The sequence below is a fragment of the Motacilla alba genome, chromosome 4 (genome assembly GCF_015832195.1).
Source record: "Motacilla alba alba isolate MOTALB_02 chromosome 4, Motacilla_alba_V1.0_pri, whole genome shotgun sequence".
Lineage (NCBI taxonomy): Eukaryota > Metazoa > Chordata > Aves > Passeriformes > Motacillidae > Motacilla > Motacilla alba.
The window spans coordinates 24919951-24940609 of NC_052019.1; the positions used below are offsets into that span (position 1 = coordinate 24919951).

Below are 20659 nucleotides of genomic sequence, written 5' to 3' on the forward strand. Positions count from 1 at the left end.
ACTGCTCTTTAAAGTTATACAGCATATCTCATGTATTATTTATTCTTCTTTACATATTCATCCAATGTAATGACAGACAAATCAATAGGACAGCTCTTCTTTTAACGAAAAGCTGTGCATATATGAAGGCCTAGTGACTAGGTGTGTTTCATCACTTTTGATGCCACAACAATCAAAATGAGAACAGTGGGAATTCTGCCAGTTAGGCTGTCCTAACTCCCCTGATGCTCTGGAAACAAACAGGGATAGCACAGGGTAAAGGCACAAGCTGCAGCAAGGGAGGAGCATAAGCCTTCACAGCCATAGCTAGCTGCCAGCACTGAGTGGTTCTTCTAAATCACAGGGGTTAGAAGCCCTGTGTCACACACAGAGAAGTTACCTGTACCCTATGTTCACTCATACAGACGCCGTTTGACTTCCTGTCCCTCTCTGGAATGCCTGAGTGCTGTAGTCGCTGCAAAAGCAGAAAAATATGTAATCCCATCTTGGTGCAAGTCTGGCTGGAGGGTTTGTCTTTTCCACTTACAGTTCCTCTTCCAATGCTCCTGTGAAGCATCTGAGATCAAACTCTTCCCTTTGCACAAAAAGTCCTACATCCTCCTTTCTGCAGAAGATTTCTATCTAAAATTACATTTCTGAGACTTTTCTGTGAGGAAATCACAATGTAAAAATATTCCTTAGATGTTTGACATTTTTTGAGTATAATTATAATTTTTCACTAGTAGATACTATATACTACATAAAATGATATAAATATTTTTTTTAAAAAGAGTATTTATAAGTTAATGATAAATGCTTATTAATAGACCTTCTGAAATCCCTTACAAAAATCATGGCCAGTCAGACCAAGACAGAGTTACCAAAAGACAACAAACTACTTTGTATACCACAACACTTCTTTTGATAGTATAGCAGCCCCCTTTGAATACATAACCCTTGCAAAAATCCTTTCCAGAGAATCCATGTTTTTATCTCTCTGATATGTCTGATTCCTTTACAGATTTCTTAAATAATCTGCATCCTAACATAAACCAATAATTTTTACAGAGAATCTCTTCAGGAAATTTCTTTTAAAAGGAGTAACACAGTAGTATGTGATTAAATATTGCAAATTATTAACGTGTTCGCTTGTTGCTTTCTCCCTTCTGAATTGCCTAAGCATAATTTTTAATTTTTTCCCCTCTATCTACTTTGTAGACATTCTTTCCACTTCAAAATACTGTCTTAGTCATAAAGCATCAAAGACCTATAAAAGCTGACTTTATGTGGTGTCCTGGAATCCCTTAGGGATGATCCAGGATTCAGCAGATTTAAGTAGTAGTTCTTCAAGGCTGAAATGACATCTAAGTGTGAAATGTCCTTTTAGGAAAAAAATAACTCTTGGATACTGTAGTAGACAAACAAGTATTTTAAAAGACAACTCTTGCAGAGGAAAGTCACTGCCTGGGTATTAATATATGTCTCAAGCCTATTTTCATACACTAAATGAAAGTGTCTGACATAAAAAAGGTGCTTGTGCTCCCTTATTATTTACAGTAGGCAGCACTGAGCTTAGCTAATGCTTAGTCATCTCCCAGCTCTACCTGTTGCTGTGTAAAGGCCTCTCTAATGGAAGACAAAAAATTCTCACTTAAAGTTAACTTCAAAATTACCAGCTGGGCTTTAAACACAGCATCTTGAACATGCTGTGGTGACTAGATGTTGTGCAGCAGCTCTAACATTCCGACAAAACAATTGTTTACAGACAACGAGCTAGAAATATTCTTTTGCCAATTAACATAAAATGCTCATGACAATGAAAACACAACTAAAATTCAAGCAAGTAGTGTAGGTAAATTTAGTAGCAATACAAATATGTATCAGAACTGAGGGATTCTATGTGTGACACAATACCCCTGCAATTACTTTTCCAAGGCTGCAGTACAAGCAGCAGGGCACTGCAGGCTCCTAGGAGGTTTATAATGTTGGAGTGAAGAGCCTCTTGGGTTAGCAAAAGCTTCATAAATCCCAAAATCAAGCTTAAGAAAAGGTATCTGAAGAAATGAGACTTTGAGGTTGACCTTTCTTTGGTATTATTTCTAGAGAAGGAAGTGGTGGGACCATTTCACTCTTCCTGCTCAGACAAGAAAGTACAGATATGCTCTTTGTGCATGCAAAATATGTGGGAAGAATCCTTGTGAGGCAAGGTAAAGGGAAAACAAGATAAAATTATTTTTCATGCAATTCATACTAACAGAACTGGGAATGGAAATACTGAAGGAAAGGAAATTGTAAAACTCTGAGCTGTATTTTATCAAGAGCTACAATGTGATCTGCTTTAAGAGAATTCCCTGGGGATCAGTCCAATATGCAAGAATTAATATATGCTCCCACACAAAATTTCAGTAATAATTTGAAACACCATGCAAGTTGGAAGAGGTAGAAAATATGTTAAATAAATTTAAGTTAAATGTCTCTTATAAAAATATTGTGATTTTATTGAGCCAAGAAGCTCCTTTAGGTCTATTTAACACTTATTACAATTCTAATTTTCTCCCACATTATTCCAATACTTAAACAATCTCAATTGCTTCTCAATGGAAAAAATACAGCAAGCTACTTTGCCAAAATACACCAGGTAAAGTGATTGCTTACATCTGATGCATCTAGCGGAAATTTTATTCCCAAAAGTGCTTCTAAGGCACCTGGCTATCTTATTAACATAACAAATGTACTCCATAATTTTTATTATAGAGTGCTAACATGGGATTTTCTGGGAATAAATAAGGGTTTAAATTGTCTCTAGGCCCTTTCTGAGCAATTTTTGGTTTCTGTAGAAAAAAACGTCTAATGATATGGATCCTCTGCTTGACTTAACTGCACTTTTTGTTTGATGTCTTGGTAAGTTCTCCCACTCTCCAGCAAACTCACTGTAATTCTCCACCATGGATTTTTGAGATAACTTTCATTGCTGCTATTTTATCTTACTCAAGCCCTCTCTTCTGCTGCAAAAAGATGGGTCATACTAACCTGCATCCTGTCCAGTGCAGTCTTAAGTCAGTTTGCAAGGGAAAAAGAGGAGACAGCAAACACCCTGGCAGCTGGCAGTTCCCTCCCTGCCCTTGCTGCCCTCCAGGAGCAGGAGGCTCACTGTACTGTTTGCAGCCATCTGCAGCTCCAAAAACCTCTGAGCAGCCCCTCCCTGAGCCAGTGGCTGAGCCAGCCTACAGGAACCAGGCAGAATTTCTCAGATGATTCAGAAAAGCTAAGGAAAGGATTATGGCTTTACATATATTATAAATGCTTACGCCTTCATACCTTCAAACCATCTGCAGAGGGTATTATGTAGCTGAGGTTTGCCTGGTATTTTGCCTGACTTGTCTCCGATGCATGCAGAAGTTTCTGTAAACAAAAATGTTTCTTCCCCAGAATTCTGTGCCTCAGAAATAAGAGGTGCCTTGAATCTAATCTTCCTTGGGCTTGAGAGGAGATAGGAGACTCAGAAATGCTCTTGTAAGCTCTCATACTTTTATAGAAAGAAATATGATGTTATGTACTGAATCCAAGGAAAAAATTCATTTCACTAAGGTAAAAAGGAATTCACTGGAATGAAATATGTCAGGAAAACAATCGGCGCCAAAATCTAGTAGAAAACAACCCCCGATACCCAAAATGAATGGAATTTAAACAAATCATTTTCAGAAGAGTTTGAAGGTGTAAAAATTGGAAAAGCACTGGCAAAGCCTGACCCTAAAGAAAAATTCTTTTCAACTAAACTGAGGAAAAATTCAATGGGATGAAATATGTTAGGAATAAACAAAAGCAAACATAACCAAATGGAATCTAAACAAACTGGTTTTGTATAAAGGCATTCTTCCTCAATTGTTCAACAAGTTTTCTTTGAGAAAGTTCAAGTTCAATAGCTCTCTGTTTTTCTGACTTTCTGATATGAGAAAAAAGCACAAAACTAAAACATTTTTCTTTTGATAAAGCCCTCCTTGCCTTGTACATGCATTACAAAGAGCTGAAACACAGTAACAACTGCCTTTTTCCTGAACAAGTCACCTTGAGAGGTACAATCCTACCCTGAATTTATTTACGGTGACTATGAAATATGACTATTGAAATATGACTATATGAAAGAGATACATAGTACTGAAGAATGAATATGAAATATGTTTTAGTTGAAGTGGTAGATTATTATATAAGCTCTTCTTTGTTATATAGCCTCTTGTAATCTGATAGAAGACTGCAAGAACAAAAAGGAGACTCTTTAAGTAGAGGAAGATTTTCTAAAACTCAACTGCAACACGAGCTCCCTGTTAAGTATGAAATCAAATCAGCTACAGCCTCCTCTTCCAACATCTCTGTGGGATAGCTTCCAAATAAAAAGCACATCTAAGTACTAATGTTTTGGAGAAGAAAACAGCACAGAAGAAGAGAAACTCACAAAAAATATTTTTTCATTGATTTTAAAGAATCTGCACTTCTTCTTTCTTATGCATGCCTCTATCAGAGGGAAACATGCCCAGGTTGGAGCTGCACATCTGCACCATCAGCTGCCTGGTGCAAGATAATAAGTCAAGGGTCTGTTTATTCAGAGATTGCATTAGGATGTGAGTTGCCTCAAAATATTGCCTATTGAAAATAGCAATAACTTTTCCTAAACATTTTTATACTTATTTTAAATTATTCACAAATAGTACAGGTACTGATATTCACATTCTGATGCTTTCTGTGTCAGATTGAGTTACTCCACAATTATCTAACGACAATTACCAAGACTGTGTTTCTGACTCACACTGAGGGAAATAGTCCATGAAATGAAAACACATACTCCTATCCCACAACACATTTATTGAAATGCAGGTGCCTGTTAAATATTTTTATGCTTTAAAGAGTATTACACAGTTGCATGAGCAGGTGAGATGGAAAACTTATACAGGTTTTCTTATTATTTTTCTAAATATTAAGGATGATTGCTTCAAAAGTAGTCCTTAAAGAACCAGTGATCTCTCTCATAGAAGACACCTCATTTTTATTATAGGTGCTTCCTATGAATGAGAAACTTAATTTTCATGCTTGTGTATACAATGTGCTTTGTGCAATCTACATTTTTAACCCTAATTTAAGACTTTACTGAAATGACCATATTTCCAGTTTGGTAAGAAATATGTCAATTGTGCTTTTTGCTGAACTGCTTTTTAAAACAGATGTATCAATGAATCCTGTTCTTTTATGTAGTTAGATTTTCTGAAGTGCAAAAGAAAATTATAAGGATTAGTTCTTTAAAGACAAGTCAGACTGCCAGATAGTTTGGATTAGAAACATGAATACTTTCTAAGATTTTAATTTTAAAATCCATAAAAATATTCAAATATACAAATAATATGCCAAATTGACAAGATTAGTTCTGTAATTTGCTATGAAAATAGTGTGAGTCATTATCCTGAAGTATTCTACTTGAACAATTTCTCTCCTTCCAATTATTTCTCAATTAAAGTAATTATTTTCTTAGATGCTTTGCATATTTCATTTTCTTTTATTCCCTATGGTACTATAACACACAACAGATGTGTTGTAGTTTTTTGCTCTTTAAATTAAACCATTTTTGGGGAGGAAGAATAATTCATGGAGGAGGGGAATTCACTGAGATACCATCAAAGGGCTGCTAAACAGATATCCAGGTTATTTCATGGCCTCAGCATTTCTTTATATTTTAAAAGCTTTTATGCAAAATGGCAAACTATAAAAATAATGGTCCTTGAAGGTTACATAATGCCTTCAGGCTTAACTGCTGGCATTGATCCTGGTTTAGGTAGTTTGAAAACAAAATGCCTATGGAAAGTAATTCTCTTTGCTGCAACAAGACCCTGCTGTGGACCACTGCAATGGGAGGACAGAGCACTGGCTTCATCCTCACTGCATTCCATCGTGCTTCCTTTGGGACTGTAATTAAACTTATGAATGAGCTGGTCAGATAGCAGACAACTATGGACTTTCCATAGGTGCACCTGCACCATGGGACGGTGATCATCAGGGCTCTTGCCTTCCTCAAGCAGTTTTTGGTGGCTCACTTACTATGTATCAAACTAAATAAACCAAATAAACTGTCACAGGTCACCGGAACACCACAGGATGTAGGACAGAGAGGTGTTAAGCTTTGTTCTCCTGCAGTGGCCCCACAAAGCACCTGCTCGTGTTGAAGGGGACCAGAGAACCTGGAGGGGAAAACCAAAGTCATGTAGAGCAGATCTGCCCTCACAGCCCAGCAGGGCAGGAAAGTGCTTTGTGAGGAGGTCCATTAATCCAGGATTACCTGAGGCAAGTCACCATCACATGGGCAAGAGGGCAAATCAGACGTGACATGAGTACCAAAGGGTTTTGCTTCTGCAGACTCCCGTTCTGCATTTGGGTCACTGTGCCATTAACAATTGTGGGTTACCTAGAGCCTTCTCCTGGACAGTATTCTGGTCACCACCCACACCAGACCCCTTCAGCCTGGGAGGGCTTGGTCTGCAATTCAAGCAGAGGTCTGAGCTAAAGAGACGCAGGGTGAAGGACTAGCACTTTATAACATTTGATTTGATCTGTTCTCTAAAGGAAATTTACCATGCAGACTATTAAAAATGGGAACATCACATATATCATAAGATCAGGTGTTCGCCAGCTCAAAAATGCTTCCTTCCCTGTGCCACTCCAGCCTTCCTGTTTGTTTGCAGTACAATTCTGCGCTTAATTCCATCCTCAAATGCTATGGCTTTCCTCAAGGAATAGACAGGAAGCAGTCTTTATCATCTCAGTGGTAATTCCTTCAATACAGATACATAATTGTGATATGCAATGGCCCACTACTCCACTGAAGAAATCTTTAGGCTGACAAGTTTTTGTTTCAGATTTTACATAAGGTCAACATTTTAGAAATTGTAATCAATAAATGAACTTCAAATGAAACCATAAATCATTGTGAATCATATATGTATCATCTATTAATCAGACATTCAAAACTTACAAGATTCCTTCACTATGGATCAAAATTAATTCTGATCAACGACACAAACCTTCTGAAAAGTAGTATTAATTTGTGATTGCGACACTTAGCACAATGAAAAAAAAACTAACTGTTACTGAAAATGGAATTGGATGCAAGGATATAGTAATTGGTTCTTGAGCAGGTGTAAGGGATTCAGGAATATTTACTGAAGTGAGAAATGAAAAGCCAACATACATAAAAAAATAAATGTCAGAAGTTATACTTCTGTGTAAAAAGGGGATAGTTTGATCACCTTTATTTTAAAAACATCCAGTCAATAAAACCAGGTAGAAACTCGGAGTGGAAAAGGATAAGATCTGCAATGGGAGTTCGTGAGGCAAGTCAAGCTGAGATGTATTTCTTGTCATAACCCAAATACACCGCTAAAATTAACAAAATATTACTCATAGAAGATTCTCATTTCATTGTGATTATTCATTTATCATTGATGATCACTATTTCATCAACAGTGAAATAATTACAATAATATTGATATATGCATCATGCTCAAAGGTCTTGAAAGTTTTGCCATTTTTATAATTTGTCAACAAAGAAATTACACTTCAGACAATACTTAGGCTTAGCAACAAGTATAATGTGTGAGTAGTGAGAAAGGCAACAATTTCAAGTAGACATCTCTTTGTGATTAGCTCACAATAAATATAAATCATCTTGTTGCCATGAATTGTCTACAGAAGTGAATGGATAATTTCAAAATATTCATTGTGAAAATGGAGAATGGATAGCAGGCAAAATGTTGATTCAGTTGCAGCATCTTAGCATTATAAGGACAATTTTTATTACTTTAACAGTAATAAATATAAGATGTCAAATTGTAATAAGAGATCTAGTCATTCAATACTATAGAGTTAACTAAAGTCATGAAACACTTGAGAAGCCTTCTCACACACTGCTTGTCTATGATGGGCAAAAGAGGTCTAATTACCAACACCAAAACATACGCAATTCTAGCATGCGTTCTACCTTGAGAAAAAGTCCTTATTAATGGGCAGGTGTTTGTACTGTTAATATGAGTATATTATATGCTTTATATCTTTAGGAGGTACTTTTAAATGCATCCTTTCTTGCCTTACAACCTTCAAAACTCAGGTTTTTTGGATTCATTATAGCATAGCACTGCATAAACCTCAGTTGGCTCTTATTTTATGATTTCCTCTTTCCCATCTCCTAAGCACCAAAGTTAAAAATATGTATTTGTAGCCTGGCAGAGGAAACAAACCCTCTTCCATTCTCAAATTACTTAAATTGTCTTAATTGGAGTACCAATTAAATGATTAACTGATTTTTCCACAACACACTAAAATGACACTTCTCAGAAGTGATCTATTGAGTCAGATTGTCTGCAGACTCAGGGAGTGCTGTATCTTTTGATGTTGAGTGTACACTTCAGAGGCTTTCTTTGTAGCTGCAAGGAATAGAAACTGTTGTTCTAAGCCAAAAGGAGACATTAGCATAAAAGGTAAGAAAGGGGGCAATGGTGAAGGTTGCCTACTGTGTTGACTGTTGTGGGAATGCAAGAGATATAGCTAATTTTTCCTGAAATCTTTAATGTAGGAAAAAAGTATCTGCAAAATCAGAAAAAAATTCTAGCAGCCTAATAGTTATGTTATATTACCAGTACTGCTGGAAAAGATTCACTCCTTGATGCCAGACCTTCACATGTAATGTCACACACATGGAGTTCAATGAATCTGCTGTCTTTAAGATGCTTTAAAATGTTTTCCAGAAGTATTTGTTTCGTTACAAAGAAATCAATAAACAATCAAGGTAAAGATGACCCGTTGGTCACCAGACCTTCCTTCCACCCCACTTTGAAGGTAGGAATAATATTTGAATCCTTCCCATCCTCAGACTTTTGTTTTGCTATGACTCTCTCTAAAACTTAGAGAATGTCTTTATATTCCTTCCAGGTCATCTGGCTCTGCTTCCACCTTTTTATATTTGAGTTTAGTCAAGGCCAACTTATCTGAACTGGCCTCCTGCCACCTTGGCTTGACTTGTTGCTTGCCGAGTTAGTTTTTGCTTGAGATTGGAGAAGAATATATTTGAAAGTCAACTAGATGCTCTGGACCTTTTTTCTCTCCAGAACCATCTAGCAAGGGACTCTTTCAAGCCTTCCCCTCAGCTGCCCGGGGCTGTGAATGGAATTAGCACTGTGCAGAGATCAGGGCCAGTCTGCTGTCTTGCAGTCCAGGGCTGGTGTCCAGTTTTTTGTCTTGTTCCCTCCTCTAAGGATCCTGAACACCTCTATCTCATGGTCACCCAAGGCTTGCACATCACTATCCTGTCCATTCCTTTTGTAAGTATGAGCTGCAACAGAGCTGCATGATGTCCTTGACTCCTCCATCACCTCAGCCAGGAAGTTGTCAACAATGCATTTCCCTATATTTCCCTGGGTTTTTTCAACTCTTTTTTTGGAGTTTTTTTTTAAATACTGTGTCTTAGTGTGAGGTGGGAAGTTACCATTGGTAACTGGCAGAGTTGCCAGACGGATCTCGGCTTTGATATTCCCAGTATCAGCTGATCACTGGCTCATTGGTGGACACTTGTTCTAGTGTATTAATGCTGTCAGAACTATTCTACTAAAAATAGAAACACTTAATTGTATACCACCTACAGTAAAAACAGCTGAACTCTACCTGCAATGAGACTTGAAGCATGGTTGACTCTAAATTCCCACCACTGTCATTTCTCAGAGCACCACCCTCTTTAGTGTCTGGTGGCTGTGGTAGAAAAGAATAACATAATTATGTTTTGAAGGAAAATGTGTTCCATCAGAAAGGTTTAAGATAACTATGTCAAGCCACAACTTGAGGGCAATTTTAACTGCTGGTTCTTACTACCTCCAATATTAACAATTGATTTTTGGTGGGGGAGGGGTGGTGGGAGGGAGAGGAATGCAAGAGTTAAATATGTTGCTCTACAAAAACAGTAATCTTCATAAAACTGTCACATTCTTTGTATTTCTCACTCATGTCCAACATTAGCAAAAAGTGATGCTAATCATTGGAAAGTTGAAGAGACATTAAATTTCTTCCTCTTTAATAAGTCATAGCAGAGTCTCAAAAGATTTGCAAAGAACTTGAAAGCAGAGCTGCTTTTCAATATTTAAAATGTTATGAATATTCATCTTTCAGTTTTACTCTGACTCCTATCCACCACAAATGCACAGGACAAAATGTTTTCCATGCTGGATCTACTTAAATGGTTCTTTTTTTCCCATATGATTTGTCAACTCTGCAAATATTACTTAGGCCTCTGTTTGCTTCTTATCCATACATAAAGCACGTTTTTTGAAATTAAATCCTTATTCATTACAGTCTGATTTTTGGATTAATGTTTCCTGAAAAAATATACCACATTTTGGACCATTTTCTGCATTGCTGTTAATCCCTCAGCACTCCATAAATTGCCTTAGGCAAGGACACCTTCCACTAGACTGCGTTACTCAAAGTCCCACCCAACCTGACTTTGAACACTTCCAAGGAGGGGGCATCCACCACTTCTTTGGGCAACTTGTGCCAGTTCCTCACCACCCTGAGAGTAAAAAATTTATTCGTAACATCCAATTTAAATCTCTTGTATTTTAGTTTAAAATCATTGTCCCCTCTCCTATCACCATCTACCCATGTAAAAAGTCCCTTCTCTTTTTAATAAACCCCCTTTAAGTATTGAAAGGTCACAATGAGATCTCCCTACAACCTTCCCTTCTCCAGGATAAACAACTCAGCTCTCTCAGGCTGTCTGCACGGGATGTGTCCCAGCCCTCTGAACATCTTTATGGCCTCCTCTGGACCTGCTCTAACACATCCTTGTCTTTCCTGTGCTGAGGACCCCAGAGCTGGTCACAGTACTTGAGCTGGGGTCTCACCAGGGCAGGGCAGAGCAGAGCAGGGGAATCACCTCCATCGAGCTGCTTTTGATGCAGCCCAGGATGCCATTGGCCTTCTGGGCTGTGAGTGCATGCTGAGGGGTCACGGCCATATTTTCACCCATGACATGCCCCAAGCCCTTCTCTGCAGATGTCCTCTCAATGACATCTTCTCTCAGTCTGGGCTCATGTCTGGGACTGCCCCAGTCCAGGTGCAGGACATTGTACATGGATTTGCTCATGAGGTTCCCACGGGCCCACTTCCCAAGTGTGTCCAGGTCCCCCTGAATGGCATCCCTTACTTCTACTGTGTCACCTGCACTGCTCAGCTTTGTTTCATTGGTAAACTTGCTGATCTCATTGTCTATGTTCTTGATAAAGATATTGAAGAGCATCAATCCCAAAACAGCGCTCTGAGGGACACCTCTTCTCACTGACCTCTACCTGGACATTGAGCCATTTGCCACAACTCTCTGTCTGTGTCCATCCTTACCCATCATATATACCCATCAAATCCATTTCTTACCAATTTGGAGAGAAGGACGTCATGTTCTTCATCATCCATTTGTGTGTTTCTTGTGAGAACATGTGACTTTAAAGGAAAAGAAAGGATCATCCCAGAAAAATCTACAGCTTTTCCACTGAAAGACTTGGAATCAGAATGCTCATTTTAAAGCAAAAAAAAACCCAAACAAATCCAAACCCACACCTTACTAACAGTATAGTCTTCTGTTTGTTTCTAAGTAAGCTTTGTTACCCCATATACTCCCACTGACTAATTAAGCTGTCTGGTAGTAAGTTTCTTGTGCTCCGCATCATTTGGTTGTTAGTGTACACCCAGCAGCAACATGTTTCATAACCTTCAGAAAATGTGAAACATTGCCATTTGTAATATGAATACATGAGGGTATTCTCATTAAATAAACAAGAAATCTGTTAAGCTGAGGAATATTTTTTTTTCAAGATATTGTTTGTTCCCTTTGGGAAATACTGTCTTTAATAAAAAAGCACCTTCGTAGAGGCTGTAATGGGTTGTTTAAAAACAGGAAAATGAAAACCTCACATACAAGTCCTAAGAGAGAAGACATGAAGAGAATCAAATGTTTGTGCTGTCAAATCATTAAAAACAAAATTACAAAATGTGCTATATTTAAATTAACTTTAATAAGAAGTACAAAAAGATAATGTTAAGCAATATTTTGCATGTGGTTAATAAATATTCTTCAACAGCAAGCAGTGACACATTCAAACATAAATCCAGTTATTTCTTTTACATTTTAGAAAAGTAACGATTTTCCCAGTTAAAACAAGGTCACAAATTACAGAATATTATAATCTTCTTTAATTATTTATAACTATGAAACCTACTAAATAAGTAAACTGTCACCCAGAAGATTTTATATGACATTGATGTTCAAGGTTAAGTATACTTACATTTATCATGCAGTTTCTTATTGTGCATATTTGATTGGTGTTTAATTTCAAAATTATTGGTTTCATTCTTCCCATTCCCTTATTTCTTTTTTAATATACTGGGAGTGCCTATTTTTCAAATCCTATACATTTTCACACCTAAGTGACTCACTAAAGCAGATGTGTCATACAATGCATAAATGTTTTCTGACTCCAGCCCAGCTGAGAAATTGCAAACCATGTATGAATCAGAGACCACTTTGTTTTTACTATTTTTTTTAATCAAGTATAACAACATTTAGTGTAATCACTTCCATTAAAATTAAAGTGCCTTCAAATGTTTCCTAATAAAGTGACTATTTGGAGGGGAGAGGGTGAAGGGGTGCAGTTTAGGAACTGATATTTTAACAGTTTATAGATACGGTGCATATGTATTCTAACAGATGTAAAGTACTACATTGCATTCCGTGCTATTGCTAAGCTACAGTAGCCTATAAACTGATAAATTCAGCCAAAATGAACATCTAATAAAGAATATCAAAAGCAGTTGATCAAAGTAATAATATCTTGTTCTATTCACTATTTCCATCCATCCTCAATGGCGTAGTTTGAGGGATAAAGTATAGGAAAGCGAATAAAACACTTCAACCTGTTGAAGCTCACCCCTTTTAATATCAGGTGAATGAAAGCACTCACTGCAATCGTTAAAAACCTTGAATGCATAAGGACACACTCCAGAACACCTTATCAAGTAAAGTATTCACATTATGTAAATAATTTGAAAGCAAAATAGAACTTTTAAATTATCCAACAATAAAAATATAATCATATATATTTATGTAGACTCCATCACCAGAGGAAGAGTATACATTATCTTGCATATTTTAAAGTATCCTCCAAATTACTTTTTGTTAGTGTCATCACCTCATCCTAACTTACAGCACTTTCACAATATTCTTAAAGGGCATTAATAAATATCAAGAAAAAAACAGATAAAGCTCTGTATTCCAGTATGGTTGACACTTCTTTTAAGGGCTTATTTTCATGGATTAAAGAACTGACAACCCATATCCAAAGGAAAGCCCAGGTGTAGTTAGCTGTACTCCTCTTCTGGAAAAGTCCTTACTGACTTCACTGATAGAGATAAATATGATGAGGATGTAAATTAGTTTTATTTTAAATTCAGTGCAAATTTTGCCCTGATCTCCATCAGAGATGTCAAGCTCTCAAAATTTATCCTCTTCCAGTAAGATATAATCACAGACTCCAAAAACATGAGTTAAAAGATTCACCTAGAAATATTTGAATCTAGAAAATTAAGTGGTTTAAAGTAGAGAGAAAGAAAACATTTTATGCAATTAACATATTCCAGGCATTGTAACAAAGTTTTGATCCTTTAATTTTCTACTACTAAAGACCTAAAGTCACTCAGTGATTCTCAGGTGACTGTAATTAATAATGGGATTTAAAAAATAATTAAAAATTCTATTTTTTAGGGAGTTCGGGTCATCTACGGAAATGAGGTGGAGGTTGCCTTGACTAAGGAGAAAAAAAAGATATTAAAGGGATGTAACTTGAATTTATATTGTGCACTAAGAGCATTCTAGCAGGAGGTTCGCCGGCGCTGGGATGAGATGGAAGGAATCCTAACACTGCTTTATTAAGAACCACTCACTTTACTCAAGGCTGAAGGGCGATCTGACTTTTACACAAATTCACATAATTATTTTAGCATTTATGTAAGACAAAAACTTTATATGTGACATGAAATTATATCACATTCAGAGAGTCTATTTAGGTATGTTTAGTTACTTCTACAAATGCCAAACTGTGTTTTTTAAATTAAGCCCTTTAACTTACAGGGTTTATTTTAAAATGTTTTCTTCCTCTACTCTAAAACTCATTGCATGGCTTTATAAATTTTAGCATTATGTGTCTGCACATAACTGGGCATAGATGATGATAGCTTTGTATCCACACTGAAATAATCTTTCATGCAGATTTGTTAGGAGTGGTAATGTTCAGCAGCACAGACTTCATCTGTTTTGTGAAGGCCAAAGGCAAAACCTATGCACTACTAAGCTTTCAGAATAGGAATGAGAGGTATGTAGGGTGAGTGCTGACTCTCTGTGCTTAAGTGAAAGCCATGCTTTTTAAGAAAACAACGTGTAGAACTAACAAAATTCTACTTAATTTCTGAAGCTTCTTTTCTCCTTCCACCCAAGATGTTCCAAACAGCAGGAGACACACAGAATTGCATGGTCTGTTTTCACAAAGCAGTCACTAGAGGCCTCTCACTTTCAAAGGCACAACTCGTGTCCCTCAAGTTCAGTAGAATTATACAAGTATTTCCATTTTATGTGCTCTAGAAGTTACTGTCCACTACTCACATGTGGCAGTGAAGGCTCAGAACTTAAGCTGAAACAAAAATACACATTACCTCCCTCAGCGACTTCCTCCTCAGTTATCTCACATTCCACTGCCATGGTAACAAAGCAATTTGTGAGCTCTCTTTTCTCCTTTCCTCCCCCATACATCCCTACCTCCTCCCTGCTGCTTCTGGTTGATTTCATGCAGACAGTTTTTGGTCGCTTTTGAAAAGTCTCATCACCCTGTACTTTATTTGTAACCACTGGGAAGGGAAGGCGATTCAGTAAGGCTCCCATTCAGTCTCTAGATGCTCTTTCCTGCGACTATATGAGGAAATTGGCTCCTTAATTTAGAATAATGTTCAGTTGTATGAGTGGTCTGCCAAACTAAAGCTCATATCTCAGAACACCTACCATAATATTTTTTTTAAAGATGCTCAACAATGCAGCAGTTACAAGTTGAATTATCTCACATATGACAGGTGGAGGTAATTTAATTGGCCACAGCATAATTGAGAATTTTCTACTCTTCTGTCATGAAGTCTCCAGCAGACAACTCTGGCTGATAAACTGTGTTGATCTCTACTTTTCATGCTGATTTATAAATTACTGTTAAATTAACTGACACATGCATCCAGAAGTATCTGCCCCAGTACTACACTGGAAGCCTACTTCATAAACCTCATTTAGAATTACTGCAATTCCAATCTAACTTTACCACAGTGTTTTATCTTTGTATTTATTTTATTAATTTCTTAAATCATAAAATATGACATACTGACCCAAGAATAATAGGAGAAGTAGGTTAGATTAATATGTCAACCAAAAAATTCACTGGCAGATTCCATGTGCAAGTCCTTGATAGAAAAGTCACTTGCATTTTCTCACTCATATTCCCCATTTTAAGTATTTAATACCTGCAAGATTTACTCAAATTATAGGAAACCTCTACATATTTGACACATAGATTTGTGACATTAATTTTAAAATCCCAGTCACAGATTCTATAGTAAATGAAATGACATCCTTTAGATTCCTTCTAAAGGAAAGTAAGGCTTAACTCTTGTATTCTGGTATTCCTTGCACAATGCTCCCATCTTCACATTTATATTCACTTATCCAGTTGGTAGTCTTACAAATTTATCTGTCCTCAGTTGGGCCACTGTAAATGTTTCAGCAGTGAAACAGTAAAGCATACTCCTTCTTCCTATAGAAGGAGATTGCTTTAATGTTGACAATTTACTCAATTTTCTGGAGCATGCCCATTTAAAATCCTTGCTGATGCCCACAATAACTGCATGAATATATTTTAAATGTTTTGGATTTTTTTTTTCACTGAGTTTATATAGTAGGCCTACTTTTCCATGTAAGTGGGCAATAAGTGTAACTTTACCATGTGATAAACACCTGTCTTTTATACTGACTCAAGCAAGTGTAGAGAAAAGCATCAGTGAATGACAAAATAGTTGTACCTAATGAAAATGGTAGCAGCAGGGCTGACTAACATGAGCTCGGGCTTCTTGTGCAAACTGAAGATGGGCTTTTTGCATGCAGCTCTGAGTTACCCAAATGGTATTTTCCAGAGAAGTCTTGCTGGAGGAGACTTTACCATTGAAAGCCTTTGAGGAGGTCCCATTCTTGGATAAGGATGCAAGATCCTTCCTTATCAGGTAATTCAACATGACTGAGCACACTCATATTTGGCATGGGGAGACTTCTGACTATACAGTGTCGTGCACGGAGAAATACACAAGAGTTTCAACACTGTGAAGGGTTTGAGTACCTGGGATGTAGCCAAGGGTGAAACACAAACCTCTGTTTCTCACACCCCAGTCTGGTGAGGTTTGGAGAGTCCCTAGATCTTGCCAATAAGAACAGAAGGTAAGAACTCTCAGTAGGTCACAGGAAAGGAGACCTCAGCCACAGAAAACATAATCGAGCTATTCAAGTTCAAGAGCATTTTAGCAGGGGCCTCCATTAAACTATACAGTCAGAGCCCTTTGCCAAAAACAGAGCTAAAAGTGAAGGGATTTTTCTACAGTGCTAATATTTACAATTATTTGTACATATGTACATATTTATATATTTATTAATACCTGGACAACGTGATGTTGAAGGGAAAATTTTTAATTTACAAACAAAACATTTTTAAAATGTATGCTTATACCATGAAAAAACCCTTTTTTTATTGCTTGCCTTCTAGCCTTTTGTTCATAATCACACTATTGCACACATCTCCATGTTACATGGAAGATCTACATTTACATATAAATATATATGAAAATAAGGATATTTTTATTTTAATGTTCTGAGTAAAGTGCTCATTTTTAAGCTACTGTTGATGAGAAAGGTTTAGTCTGACAGTTTAATTAGAGGGAATTCAAGGGATACACACCTTGTCCATGCTGCTCCCTTTCTTTTATAACCTACTAAAAGTCTTTTTTTCACTGATGTCAACTCTGTCTTAACTACTAATTCTATTTATAATATGCATTTGTGACCTTGGCATCTATACTGTCACACAAAGTACAAAACAGAATCACATCAAAAGCAAAGAAAAAGCAAGAAAATAAATCAGCAAAAGAAAGCAGTGTTTCTCTTTGTTGTTTTTAGCACACTTCCATGTCTTAAGATACTCTTTTATTTGATTTTAGAAATATTTGTACAACTTTTTTTAAACTCTGAACATATCTATTTTATGCACTATACTCAAGTTACTGTACAAAACTGCAATAAATGACACTATACGACTACATATGTCTCTACTAGAAGACATCATCATAAAGGTGTATCTTTTTAAAGGTCAACTAATAACTGCTAATGTATGTGTGAATCAAAATATTTTTGATTGGCCAAGTTTACTAAAATCTAAATACAGTACACAATTATTATTTATGCTATGATTTACCAGGCCTTTAGGGGCATAAAGAATCTTTGCAAAGGCTCAGAAGAAAAACAATTTTACTGATAGTATTAAATGTTCTTATAAAATTGCCAGTGGCAGATCCAATTTTGTTATATTTGTGTATATGAAATACAGTTAATGCCTACTGATGATGCATGACCTTTTATTAAAAAAATAACATTCAAATCTTAGCAAAATCATTTCTAGTATACAAAGTTGTTGTAAAGTTATGTCAGCGAAATGTAAAGTTGCAATTTACAAAAGCAGCAGTAAATTTTATTATATGGACATATTCCTGAACTTAAATCATGGTTCTTGTTTCCCTTGAAAACAGTGCTTCCTGGGACAAATACAGGTAAATATTGTAATGGCAGGCTTTAGAAAAACATCAAGCAAAGAAAAAAAGTATATGATATTACTGATAAACTTAAACCTGAAAAATTTCTGAGTGATTCTATAAACCTGAAAATAATTCAATTAAGAACAAAATCAAAAATAATAATTAAAAAGTCCAGCTTTGCTGAACCAGAAAATCCAGCTTATTAATATAAAATAAATAAAACAGTGAAAAAATATCTCACTAGCAGAAGTTGGTTGATATATTGAATTTGATTTACCCTTTTTTTCCTGAAATCAATTAGATGAATTTATTAACAACTTCAAAGAGGACAGAAGTAAGAAACTTGTGGCTTTTGCCATACAGTAGTGTTTACTACCTCTTCGATCTAACTTGTATCCAGAATGTGAAGAGCAGAACTGTACGACCTCTGTACTCTGTTATGTACATGGGTACTGCTATTGTATGAAACAATTACACCTTTTTAAAAAATTACTTTTTTAAATGACAGTTCCTTTCACTAAAGTAGAATTAGTTACTTTATAGAAAAATATTTTAACTTTAAATTAAAAAAATACTGCTCCTAAATAATTATGTAGGATCACATCTTCATCTCATTGTACGGAGAGAATATAATTCTGTATATTTGAATCCTAGTTTAACAGAAGTCCCCTGGGTTTAACTTTTAAAGAGCTGGCTGTATTTGCCATGGGTGCTATCTGTTTACAGACCCATGAATTAACGCTGTGTCCCTCCTTTGGAGACACACAGACAAGACATTTATATACACACTGTACAGAATGGTTCACAGATTAGCAGTTATTAGTCGGACTGTACATAGCGAACAACCTATCTGATTAGAATGATGATTTAGTCCTCAGTGCAAGTCAGCTTTTAGGTTGATGGTGCAAAGCCAAGTAAGACAGGCTCCCTGTTTAAATATGTAGCCCAATACACTAAATTAAAAGTACCAAATAAGACTGGAAACACTATTCTAGACATTCTGTCAATTTTGCTAACACTGTTGAATGTCTTCTTTGCTTCTTGTGGCTTCGCTTCTGGTTTTGCCTTGTTGGGTTCTGCAGTTGTAGCACTCTTGGAGATGGTTGGTAGCACTGAGTCCTTGGTAATATTTGGAGCATAGTTGGCAACAGCCACTGCATAGGCATTGTTTTTCTTAATGACAGATGCTTTTTCTTTTTTCTATTGGAAGACAGCAGGAAGTTAAATATTTCATGTGTATTTGCCAGAATAGACTTAATAAAACATAATATCAAAAGTAAAAGAAACAAGTGAGCATATTAAAATAAATACCATGCCAAAAAATTGAGATCTAAAGAAAGACATTTCCAGTCTATCCAAAAAGAAGGATGAGGTGACATAAGGTTGCCCTTGCAACATCAAATGCCCTACTGAAGTTATATGAGGAAGTCCCTGTTACTGTGATTGTAAACATAAGTGGAGAAGAGTTGCCCTTTCTGTAGTGGCTTTGCATCTGTCTCCTTACAAGAGAATTGCAAGTTCTTTACAATGTTTTCTGTGAAGATTACCCGTCATGGTAGCAAAATTAAAATTAGGCCACCTTTCTCACATTAAACTAGCATGACTATTATTTGGGTATGTCACTACATACCACTAATAAATACATGAATTTCAGTTCAGGGTATTCATTTTTACAGACTCTGGAGAAATGTGTTTACACGTATATATACATAGACACACACATAGAGAGGTCAGGAAGAGATTGCTATTAAGTCAAAGAAGGAATCCAGACAGATAGTTTTAGAACTGAGCTGAGCTTTAGCCCCAGAACTATTTCAGTTTTTCATAAATTATTGGTTAAAAAGGCATAACAATGATAAAAGCAGGACTAAGAACCCCAAAAACAGCAGAAGATAAGAATAGTGGGATGGAATTAATTTAATGAAGCTCAGAAAAGGTCAGTTTAAGTCCTGCACCTGGGGAGGAATAAGCTATGCACCATGCAGGTTGAGGCTAATAGGTTAGATAGACACTTTGTAGAAAAAGCCCAGGGAGTCCAGGTGGCCACCAAGTTGAACACAAGCTAGCAGTGAGCCCTCACAGAAACAAAGGCCAACAGCCTCCTGTTCTGATCATTCCCTTTAACTCAGCTCTGGTGAGGCACATCTGGAGTGCTGGATCCAGTTCTGTGCTTCCCAGCTCAAGAGAGACATGGACAGAATGAAACTAGTCTAGTGAAGGACCACAGAGAGGATTTAAAGCCTGAAGCATCTGAAATACAAAAGGCCACGAGAGCTGGGGCTGTTCAGCCTGGAAAGGAGAAGGCTCAGGGGGAGTCTTGTCAATGTATATAAGTAGCTGAGAAAAAAGGCTAGATTTTCCCCTGTGAAATACAATTGAAGGACAAGAAGCAATGAGCACAAAATTAAATACAGAATATTCCACATAAGTATTAAAAAACCTCCCATTTTTACTATGAGCATGACCTAGCGCTGGCATAGGTTACCTAGAGAGGTTGTGGAATCTTCATCTTCAAAAATATTATAAAAAAAAATCTGGACAATGACCCTGAGCAACCATCCCTAGCTGACCCTGCTTGCACTGGGGGAGATAAATTTAATGATCTCCAGAGGTCAATTCCAACTTCACCAGTTCTGTGCTGTTATGGGACTGTGTATGCTTTCAAAGGACTAAAGTTCAACCAGGGGCAGTTCACAGGAGAGTCCATGTATACACATGGGCATGGGGA

General features: G+C 36.7%; 1 protein-coding gene across 3 annotated transcripts in view; it reads right to left on the reverse strand.

Annotated features, from left to right (window-relative positions):
* Positions 1 to 12049: 12049 nt before the first annotated feature.
* GABRA2 (gamma-aminobutyric acid type A receptor subunit alpha2) overlaps positions 12050 to 20659 on the reverse strand; it is a 65263-nt gene continuing 56653 nt past the window's right edge. For all 3 annotated transcript variants that reach the window (XM_038134871.1, XM_038134870.1, XM_038134869.1), the window contains exon 10: positions 12050 to 19131. In XM_038134871.1, the coding sequence (XP_037990799.1) occupies positions 18823 to 19131 (309 nt within the window). In that variant the 3' untranslated portion in view covers positions 12050 to 18822. The remainder of the gene's footprint in view (positions 19132 to 20659) is intronic.